Source organism: Diadema setosum, chromosome 17, assembly GCF_964275005.1.
Source record: "Diadema setosum chromosome 17, eeDiaSeto1, whole genome shotgun sequence".
NCBI classification, from domain to species: Eukaryota; Metazoa; Echinodermata; class Echinoidea; order Diadematoida; family Diadematidae; genus Diadema; species Diadema setosum.
Window position 1 is genome coordinate 8,219,595 of NC_092701.1, and position 11,776 is coordinate 8,231,370.

The 11,776-nt window shown below is 38.6% G+C and overlaps 1 protein-coding gene across 1 annotated transcript; it reads right to left on the reverse strand.

Annotated features, from left to right (window-relative positions):
* Positions 1 to 5,426: 5,426 nt before the first annotated feature.
* On the reverse strand, positions 5,427 to 9,545 carry LOC140241232 (tRNA-splicing endonuclease subunit Sen15-like). Its single transcript, XM_072320986.1, has 4 exons — positions 9,447 to 9,545; positions 7,701 to 7,782; positions 6,572 to 6,707; positions 5,427 to 5,745 (listed from the first exon to the last, which is right to left on the reverse strand). The coding sequence occupies exons 1-4, from the start codon at positions 9,513 to 9,515 to the stop codon at positions 5,427 to 5,429; spliced, it is 606 nt and encodes a 201-aa protein (XP_072177087.1). The 5' UTR covers positions 9,516 to 9,545.
* Positions 9,546 to 11,776: the final 2,231 nt, after the last annotated feature.

Below are 11,776 nucleotides of genomic sequence, written 5' to 3' on the forward strand. Positions count from 1 at the left end.
TTTGCATGAACATACTAGTATTTAATCAAAAGTACTGTATTGAGTTAAAAGTTCACATAAAACACTTTTGTGGTTTAAATTTTGGGAGTTAGCAGACATGTATGAACGATTGAATTATTTTTTACTCGGTGTTTGAATCAAGTTTGTGAAAGAGACAATACAGCCGTTCTTGGTGCAACCATTGACTCGATGTGGTGAATCCTATTGCCTTTGATATTTTCCCCCAATATTTCTTTTTTCATTGGTTATTGATTTGTATCCAATGTGAACTTCGCGTTATATACTTTTCGAGATATTTGATTAACATCACCGAGAAGAACCACCCACTTTCTCTTTTTTCATGGAAGATATCTAACAACAAAGCTCTTCTACGGAAGTAAGCATGGACGAGTAAGCAAAAAAGAAAATTTAACAACAGCAACAATAAAATCCCTTTTCATTACAAAGTCCTTTGCGGTGGGTGCCGGTTTCTTTATATGTTGGTGTTTTTTTTCGAACTGTGATATCAATTTATTGACTTTCTCGATGGTAGCAAGAATGTTCCAACTACTGCGCATCTATCACAGTATTACGAAGATATATTACCATCTAATGCTTTAAAGGTGAGTCTCACTATGTTTATAATTATGATGAATTCATTAATTTTGTCAAACTATGTGTCTGCAGCTGGTCTCATCAGTGTAGAATGAGGATGGTATCTCCATTTCACTACGGGATTTTATTTACACAGTATATGCATACAAACGCACACAAAATACTATATTCATGTGTGTGTACAATGTATTTCCATTATAAGGATTACATCTATGCGTGGGCATATAATAAATATTGTATATACGTTAGATACAAAAATTTATGTTTATTATCATTATATATATATATATATATATGTATACGTGTACATGTACATATATATATATATATATATATATATATATTTATACGTGTATGTAAATAAATATATATATATATATATATATATATATATATATATATATATATATATACATATATATATATATATATATATATACCCATACATTTTGGGAGAGAGAGAGAGATGTACTTGTTTATGGTAGACTCTATGATGCATATTTTGTGGGTGATGATTATTTGTTATGTATTATCCAAATTTTAATGGTAGTTTCCAAAATCGATCTAAGCAGGCATTTAAGAAAATAAGGTTTTTGTCTGAAAAAATAAATAAATACATGTATAAAACAAAGTTCAATATCCTTAGAAAAACACAGCTATTTTACATGATCAGTGAAAGATAGCCACTTTTCAATGATATTTTATACTTCACTACACATGTAGCAGCACTTCCATAGTCTTTATTCAATAAACTGTACAAACAACACAAAAAACACATAAATCAAGCAAAAGATATCCCTCAGCACATGTTATTTTTCCTAGAATGTATCTACATGCCCTTGAATTAATTCCTACTTTAACTTGTTTATTCGGTTTTATAATTATGTAATGTATAGTTACTTCCCAGAAATATCACTACATAATTGTCTATTTAACAATCTATATCTATATTGGCGAATCAGAAATAAGCATTGAGAGAATCATCATTGATCTCGACGTTTATGCAACAGGGCCCAGCTGGTCTGCACAAATCACTTCTTTGTTTGAACATGAGTCCCATAATTTACCACGTCAGGCAAGCTTATGCATTTTGTTTCTCTGAAAACGAGTGAAGTGCCAAACCATCTGAGAAAAAAAAAAGAAAGGTCATTTTCTGAAAAGTGCACATGATTTAATGATGAACTGGTTTATATCAGTCCTGCTTTAGTCTTTACATATTTAAATACATCTAAAATCTTCATGGAAACAAAGACACTCTGACTGCACCAAGCCTGCAAAAGCTGTCATCATATCAAGGCAATTTAAACACATTTAAGATAAAAAACAAATTGACTCAGGCAAATGTCACAAATTACGTCATAAATCGCCAAAAATTCAAAAGAAGAATTTCTGTGCAGTGCTAAAATCTAAATCAATTTTATAGGTCTCTCAATGTTGTCAGTCGATGAATGAATTAACAAGAAAAGCACTCAGAGAGTACAGACCTTTGCCAAGCAGCTCATTTCCATACACATTGTGATTTCCACCCTATATTACAGTACTAGATTCATATTACATGTACTTGCATTATGAAACTCTTTCACCATCAAAATATACCCAAAGCATATGGAATCATTATTGATATCATTGTTGTATGAATGGCCCTTTGTCCTTTACAATTTTACAAAAAAAAAACAATTTTACAAAAAAACAAACAAACAAACAAAATGAAAAAATCCTGGATCCCAAATCTTATAATCTGTTCTTTGTGTTAATATCTATTCTTCCCTGAAAACTTCTCTAAATTTGTCTATATTTTCCATTATTTTGCAAACAGACAGACAAGAAAGCAACGCTGGCAAAAACATAACCTCCTTGGTGGAGGTAGTTAATCACTATCTCAGGACAAAAGATCTGTCACAACAAGCAGCAGAGACTCCAACTCTCCCGCTTTCGACGGGAGATCTCCCGCCGAAGGCCCATTTTTGCAAAATCTCCCGTTCTCCAGCTTGAGATTTGATTTCTCCCGCCCTGGATCTGTGTCTCCCGTTGGAAAGGATATTTTACTTATTGCCATATCGTATGTTGAAAAATAGTCCTTAGATATCACGAGAGAGCATCTAGAACCCTAGACTGGACCCCGGCTGCAAGGAATTTCGCGCTTCGCGCTCATCAACTTGGAGTCTCCCATTTGCTAAGGGTTTCAGGCGGGAGAATCTCCAGATCAGAAGGTGCTGGGGGTTGGAGTCCCTGAAGCAGTAAAGTGCATCATGCAGTAAAGTGGAAAATATACATGTGTTAAACACTATAATTCCACTCTACGACACACAACCAAATCTTCCAACATTCATATTTTACTTCGATTTCAGCATTTTCAAAGCCTTGATGGAACACTCGTAACATTGTTCTTTTGTCTTATTATTGTTGATGCAGTATTTTTTTTTTTTTTTTTTTTTTTTTTTTTTTTTTTGAGGGGGGTGGGGGAATCCACATATGAGTTGCACATTCTACTTTGCTGATTAATCTCACAAATAGACCCTGCACAGGATTTTGAATAATTAGATGGAGCAGTTTCACTAGCTCATCATAACAAACTTAAAACTCTTGCAGTATATTCTTGTACTGCTTTACATTGCATTAAATACTTCACTTTTCAAGTACATCACATCAAGGTGAATGAACAAACTGCCTCAGCAGCATTTCCACAATATTTACTCTCTTCGCATTATAAACATTGCATATTTTAATTAACAAAATTTGTATTTCAGACATGCCGCAGAGAGAATTAGTTCAGACCTAATTTTCCTCATGTACATGTGAAAATTCTCACATATTTAGCCGGACGAGAAGTAAAATGATTATTGGTAATAAACAATCTTTGAAGCATTGCACTCTGACATAGATTCTCTTTTCACCAAGTAGTTGGTAGGCAAAAAAAAAAAAAAAAAAAATATGTAATAACAATAACTACAGAAGCACTCTGAGAGCACTGACCTCCGCCAAGCCATCTACTTTCCACCAATGATCTTGTTCTTCCTCAGAGATCAGTGATTTCCACCCATATGTATGCATGCTGAAAATCACCTGATTCACACCTAAAAAATGTGCAGTTTGAACTCCCAAGTTCATTGACCCTACCTGTCACCATATTGAAAATCCTTTATAAATCCATAAACTTTCTGGTTCACTACCAAAATGTAATCATCTGCTCCTTGTGTCATTCTCAACCTTTCCTGCAAATTTCATCCAAATCCGTTCACATCTTTTTGTGTCATTTTGCACAAGGACAAACAAACAAACAAACAGTTATGAAAACATAACCTCCTCCCTTGCGGAGGTAATAGTAATGCATAAATACATAAGGACATCAAATAAACGCAGAGTTGCAGCAGCAGGTTTACATACTTGCAGCGCTGGCTAACATACTGATGCTACAGGCCATTCACCTTTACCTGCTTGATTAAGGTTTAAATGCACATCAGATATACAAAGACACGATTACCGGAAGCAACTAACTTACTGCTCCTTTTCCACATCATCATCCCGTCCTTTTCCTTCTCCTCCTATCCCTCCTCCTCCCTCTCCTCCATCCATCCCACCTTTTCTCTGCATTCTGCTTCTGCTCGCATACCGTGTCAGTCTTGCCTTCTCAATTTCTCCTTCACTGCATCTTATGCTGTGAAGTTACATTGGTTGATGAAGTTACATTGGTTGCCAGTAAGGCAGAGAATTGTATTTAAGAATTTGTTACTTATTTATAAAGTACTGCATGGTCAAGCACCTGGTTATTTATCAGAATTAATATCAATAAAATCATATTCATATTCGCATAGTTTAGGAAGTACAAAGGATAAGTTGCTTCTAAAGCAACCTCACTTAAAAGCAAAAGTAATTTTGGGGGATTGTGCCTTCAGTTGTGCTGCTCCAAAACTTGGAATAAATTACCTGAGAAAATGAGGAAGGCCCAATCATTTGCTCTCTTCAAATCTTTGCTGAAGACTTACCTTTTTTCAGAAGCCTTTGATTAATTTGTTATTTATTCTTTGTGTGTCTAATCAGTAACAATGTCAGGAGCTCTGTTACATTACAGTGCAGTAGAGTATATTTACATAGTAGCTGCGCTATACAAATTTGTCTAATTATCATTATTATTATTCACTGCATCTTACTGTAGCAGAGAGCCTGGTACTCTTTCTCAAGATACTTCAAGCAAAGAAATCTTCACAGACATACTCACAGCATGGATGTAGACCACACAGTCAATCATGTTGAAATCATTTCACTATCTGTCAGAAAATGTTTACTCTGGTGAATAGTTTGCGTACTGCAGCTAACCTGGCCTACTGCATTCAGTCTTACTTTTAAAGCATTTCACAGAGAGTCTTAGCAGGTGTTCTATGAAGCATGTCCAACATTAACTCTGGAATAACAAGAGCAAGATGGCAAGATACCTGGCCGTTTGGTGGATTTTTTTCCCCCAAGAATGCGGCGTACCCTTACTATAATGAAGTCCTCAGGACCAGCCGTTTTCTTTCGCTATATCAAAATTTTGTCATAAGCAAATAGTATAGAGAATAATCTCATATAAATAGATGATAATTTAGGGACCTGAATTTCGATTCTGTCGTAGCGAGAATTTCTTTACAATAACCATGTTCATCACAACGAGATTGCACTGTATTCTCTGGAGCTTCTACACATCATGTTTTCATATACTGTCTGTTTAGATATGAGATGGGTGAAGTGTTCCCACAAGAATCTCATGAGGTTAGCACCATCTAGATCTCTGATAGAAAAAAAAAAAAGATAAGGCGTAAGAAGAGTACCAAAAGCATACACACACAAAGCCATCATCATCTCATGCCACCATCGGGGTGTGGATGCCTGCCTTTCCTTTTGACCCCCTTCCTCCCTCTACCCTTCATCTGCCCCTTCTCCTTTCCACCTTCTTCCTCCTCGGTGGGCTCAGCGGAGGGTCCGCTGTCCGGTGAGACAAGCCCGTTGCTGATGCGGTAGTAGACGATGGTCGAGTCCGAGTCCACCATGGCGAGTGTCAGGGTCTTCGTTGCCCTGTGCTCCTCGGGAATCTCGGCACCCCGATGTGGCGTGATATTATCTAGACTGGTGTGCTTGGACTGCTTCGGTTCAATGCTTGACAAGAACTTGCTCAAACTGCCCAATAGAACAAAATGGCAAACAGAGCACAAAGATATATGAATAAATGTAGAGATGGACAGAAATGCAAGCAAACAAACAATACATATAAACAGAGAACTATAGTACCTCCCATGATCAAAAAGCAAAATGACTTCATTTGAAAGCGATGGTTCACTTATACATGAATTTACAAAAGACAGACTTTGTGGACTTTCATTTCATATCATTATCTGGTGACAATTTGGAAACCCTCTTTAAAACATAATTACATGTAAGATGCATCAAACTGCAAGAATGTCAATGTTTTCTTTTATATTATCAAAGAAGATAGGAAGTTTACAGAAAAGGCAAAAATAAGTCATCATAATAATTGTCCCTGTGCATAAACACTTTGATAGTGCCACTACTAAAACATTATATCACATTTCTTTGTAATCAATTTTTTTCATTTTTATGATTGTTGTTCTATGTAGTTACATTGTAAATATGAATTAAAATAAAATTGTCCCTCTTCTCTGCAAAGCAATTTTGGTGTTCCCTTTTGCAATGTAAATCTTTGTGAATTGTGTGGATAATGAGGATTTCATCATAGCATGATAAAATTTGAACATCAACCATCAGTGAGGATCGCATTACTCATACTCATAACAAGTTTGCTTCAGAGAAAGTTAAAATCATTTAATGTGATATCCAGTATCAACAGGAAGAGCAAAAACATTTGCATGTCAATCTGCAAAACTCTTTGCCCAAAGCCGTCCATGTTCCATAATTGCCACAAGGTTGACTCGCAAAGCAATACTGGACGTTGCCGTGATATTCTGATTATGGAGGAGAAATTTACCATGCTGGAGAGAGGACAGCCTTTGTCTGCAGAGGAAGCACTGCTACGTAGTCTTCCTTCTTGTTCGGTTTGCCCGTCATATACACCATCTGAAGACTCCCGCAAGGATGGAGCTCCACATTCCACCAATTTTTGGCTGGAAAGGTGAAGTAAAAGCAACTATCCCAAAGTAAAACTTCGTAAATATGCATCCACTTCAGGAGAACAAATCACAAGATTACATTTCATTTAGCATGTATACAACAGTACTGCAGTTGGCATCTTTTAGATGAGGTGCTCCCGTAATAACTCTGTAATGTATTAATGCCCTCTCCAGCATTGCTAGTAATAACAAATTGTGATACACCTCACTACTTGTCACTCTGTGATTAAAGACATGCACGACTTGTATTCTTTGTGGTCGTCACAAAAGAACATAACACATTGTGTCAGGAGTGGGATGTCGTTATCACACTAGAGGAATAAATTACGCCCCTGTCGCCTTTGCATATTTCATGTGGTGCATGCCAGCATCTTGGCATGTTTACATTTATACAATCATTCATTCCACCAAAATGCATACTGTACTGAAGTCAAATGCCATGACATCCCTTTAATATATTCCATGTTCTACTGGGAAAATCTCTTGGGGAACTCATGAGATTATAGGACTTATTCTAGAAACCTGATGATAGGCCTCTTAACCCTTTGTGCACTTTGAGTGCTGATTGACAGAGAAAACCCCATAGCATCGTACACATTGTCCAAAGCCCCTGATAGAGAAAGAGTTAAAGGCATGGTCATTAGGCCAGTTAGATCATAATTGTTTGCATTCATAAATGACACACAGACCAACAACCACTGTTTGAAAATCAATGTGTACACTTACCATGCACTACTTAATTTTTTTTCTTTTGTTTCCTGTGAGTAGTAATTGCTTAGACCCTTTGAAATGTGTAGTGATATTTTCTTGTCCTTTACAAAGTAATCTTGTGCATAATAGACACAGGGATTGGCTAGCCTTTAAGAGGAAGACACAGTACACTATTACACAATGGCATCTGTGTTACCAAGTGGGCAGGATGGGCAAATGTGTAAACTACGAACCTGGTATTCAAAATGAATATGATGTTCAAAGTTTATTGTTTACCTTCACACAAATCTAGGTAGACCAGAAGAGTTGAACTGAGTTGTCCGGGGTCCTGAAAACCCCATGACAGCATTTCCTTATACTGCAGAAAATAGAGGTATACAGAGGTTACAATATGACAAAATAATTATGATGCTGTGATTACACACAAAATATCTCCTATGGGTTAAAGTCTTATGTTACTCATAATAGCATTAATACCAAATGAATCATGCACACAATATATACATGGCATTAATCAAAGTAAATATTGTCATTTCATTAGTCATTATCACTTGTTGTTTCAGAATGGCTGCAAACGGTCTATTATAGCTACTTGTGATTGCAACTCTAGCTAGAAAGTAACCTGTCAAAACAAACAAAATGGCCAAAAAAAAAGTGAGAAATGTACTAACTAGAAAAGCACTCGGACAGCACAGACCTCTGCCAAGCCAGCAAATCATTTCCACCTTTACACACATGCAATTTCCCCAAATAGTAGAAGTCTTTTGTCTAAGTCATTGCAAGGCACCTTGCCCAAGCAGAGTACAGGCTTTAATGGGCGTATGTAAACCTCCGGTACGCACAGCTTGAACCCCAAATCTGTTGACCTTATATGCCAAAAGATGAAAAATCCTTAAAAAATCAATAAAAGTTCCTAGATCACTACTAAACTGTACAAGGAGTTCCTTGTTTCAATATCGACTTTAAATAATCAGTACTCAACTTTTTGAGTTATTTTGCAAACAGACAAACCAATGCTGATGATCACTTAACCTCCTCCTTCTTGGCGGAGGTAAAAAATGGTTTCTTTCAAACTACTTGATTTCATAGTCAATCACTAATCAGCATTTTGGTTGTCTCATGATCCTACTATTGTACTAAAGTAGGGGCCTACAATTATATTTCATAATCTTATCGATTGTTTTACAATATGCCAATGCATAACGATGAGAATGAGTGACCACATGTCATTACTTACATTTCTGTGTTACCATAACTTTTGTACATGTCATAATAAGTATGACTTCGTCTTCCTAGGCTGTCCGCTGTAATGTACATAAATAAGGCCGCCTATAAATCTCAAAACAAGGTAATCGCTTGTCAACACTGACCACTTGTTTCACTGTCTGATGAGAGGTGAGTCACCTCCTGTACATGTATAAATACCAATTGCTCTTTGTGTGAATATGCAGTGTGTTACAATTTCATCATGAGCTACTTGCTCCGACAACTCGCCTCGCTGCAGAGCATCCAATAATACCATCCAATCTACAATGTACGCCCGGAGTGCCTGATGTCTCATTTTTCTGTATACAACTTTTATTAGTGAGTAAATTTTAGGTGTTGTGGTGGAGTGTATATTTGCAGAACTGCAATACGAGCAACACAAACACACGCACATCTACCATCACCAAGGAGATATGAGAGAGATACCAAGGAGGATACCTCCTTGACCTTGCCATCCCTAAACTTAAAACTACCTTATTTTACCTAAGAAACAATCTGTGAAACTGATTTAATCTGAGCTACCAATATGTCAACAAAGACCTTACAACAGATACAGTTCAATCACTACCGCAACCGTTAGCACTACCAACTAAATAGTTGTAATTTTATTCTGACTTCTGTGCAACTCGAACTGCAGTGCTGTGCGCTTCAGCTTCCGTCCCAATCCCATCACACATTCTTGCAATAACACAAAATGCAATATATGGGACACACCGCCGAGCCCACATTGCATTAGGGCCAGGGTTACCACCTTACCTTTGGATGTTCGGTGAACCAGTTGAACCTGTCAACATTTACATCACTTATGTCGTATTGGGCCGCCATTAGTACTCAAGATAGTACTCACTTTCAGAGGTCATAACTACTAGCATATCGGCACGCAGTGTAAACAAAGCACAAAAATACTCGTATCAGTAGTATAGTGCATGTACATGTACATGTTTTTCAAGCATGAGCATGGAATGCACACACTAACAGTCAAGTTTCTACGTGTAGAGCACCTCCGCCCCCCCCCCCCCACACACACACACACACACACACATATACACACACCTCCTTATGAATATTAATGTATTGTTGTTACTTTTTGACCAATCAAATACGACAGTAATGATGTAATAGCATGATGCGTATACACGATACGCCCACTCAACGCCGTGTATAAACGACAACACTATCCATAATGTCTGTGTTCAATGTATTCCCACTGGTCTATATTTGGAAAGTTGCACCATACTTACACGTTTAAATATGCTGGGCTTACGGCGGGGTGTTGCAATATCGTGCAATTTTGCAATAAAACAGTTTGTCATGAGGAATATAACGGCATTTGCAATAAGTACATGGCCCGAGCCAGATACCCAGCGGTCTTCGCTGAAGGAACTGTGAATTCTACCTTATTTCCTCGTCTACCATAGGAATAAAAGCAAAATAATCATGGTGGCAGAAATAGGGAACGTTGATTCTATTGACCCTCCTGAGGAGGAGCTCAAAAGCAATGGAGAAGTTAGTCACAAACAGAAGATTCAGGCCAAGAAAGCCGCAATGGCGCTCAGCAGAAGACGTACCCAGTCCGATGTCGAAGACCAGGAATTATCAAAGAAGCCCGCTCATTCAGAGACAGTTCGCCAGAGCATTCAAACAGACGACGCGACGAACATGAAGAAGAAAGGTAGAAGGAAATATAAACCTGCGCCGTGGCTTTGTGAAAATATCACCGTCGAATCAAGGGCGCCGATTCGCTCAGATCTGGACGATGCGCTGGCCTTCATGGCAGGCCGACCGAAAGTGAAGAGCTGGGACGAGCATCACGCCGTCAATGACTGGATCATAGAGGCCGACGTGGAATACTGGAATAGAACCAAGAGGAAAGGAAACTTTTCTGGAAAAGTGGGGCACGTAACTCTGGAGAACTTCGACACAAAGTGTAAAGTTAGAGACGAGGTGCGAGTGATGGACAGACAGACAGCCATCAAGAACGAGATCGACATTTTGGAATGCGGGTCTCGGTGGTTTCGGAAAAGAGAGGTGATTCGGAGCGACGTCTTGGCTCGCTTGAAAGAAGTCGACGAGGATTGGAGTGCGTTGAAGGAGAGCTGGAAGGCAAATACAGAGAAAAAGTTAGCGCGTCTTGGATTGAAAAGGAGAGGAGAGATTAAATCTACAAATACTGCAACCCAGAGTCAAGCAGAAAAGCCCAAGTCGAAAAAGTACTGCAGAGTAAAGAAGTCTCGCGCTGTGGCGCAGAGGCGGAAAGCAAGGTGGAGTCATGAACGGAAGGAGGAGCGGGTTCGCATTCCGCACGAATATGAACTGCACGCCCTCAACGTCGAGTGCGACGATCCTGAGGAGACAGACCTCTTGGTTTACCTCATGGACCTCCAGAACAGGGACCTAAGCCCCGAGGACTACGAGATGCTGCTCCGACTCGACGACAAGATCGCACCAAAGACGATGGATGCCGACAAATTCGCATCCCTCCGCACCGAGACGGTTTCGGGGGTGGGGCAGGAGGGCGGTGACGGAGACCGATGGGAGGAGTCGCCTTGCACCATCTGCATGGAGGCGTTCGAGAATGAGCAGTCAGTCAAATTCTTGCCCTGCACACACTTCTTCCACGCGCAGTGCATCGAGATGTGGCTAACGAACAGTGGCAACCGATGCCCCCTGGACGGAATGGAGGTATGACGTCAGTGGACGGGCGCGCACCTGCGCCAACATCCGAATGGTCTTTGTGTTGTTCTTACTGCCCAAATAATATTCTCAAGTAATCATCATTTGCTCCTTGGCTGGATGGTGACAGTGTCTTACTATTCACAAAAGTTTGTGGAATATTGTGATGGTAAATATGGACTGATTTGTATCGACGTGAATGCAATTTTCTGTTAGTGCCTATACTGTGTCCTAAGAAATAACTGATTGTATGCAAACAACGAATCTATTTTGTTGTTGTTGTTGATCTAAGAGTCTTTCAAGTCACTGATTATTATAGCATACTTCATGTTGTGTCGTTCTCACTATCCAAAAGATGCTTGTCAATAATCATCAATTGCAACTTGGATGGATGGTGACATTGTCTAACTATT

Excerpts from the sequence above, each read along its gene's own strand:
- LOC140241232 (XM_072320986.1), bottom strand. The coding sequence starts at position 9,515 with ATGGCGGCCCAATACGACATAAGTGATGTAAATGTTGACAGGTTCAAC. Across the intron at positions 7,783-9,446 it reads GGTTCACCGAACATCCAAAG|TATAAGGAAATGCTGTCATG; the intron begins GTAAGGTGGTAA and ends TATTTTCTGCAG. Across the intron at positions 6,708-7,700 it reads CTACCTAGATTTGTGTGAAG|CCAAAAATTGGTGGAATGTG; the intron begins GTAAACAATAAA and ends TCACCTTTCCAG.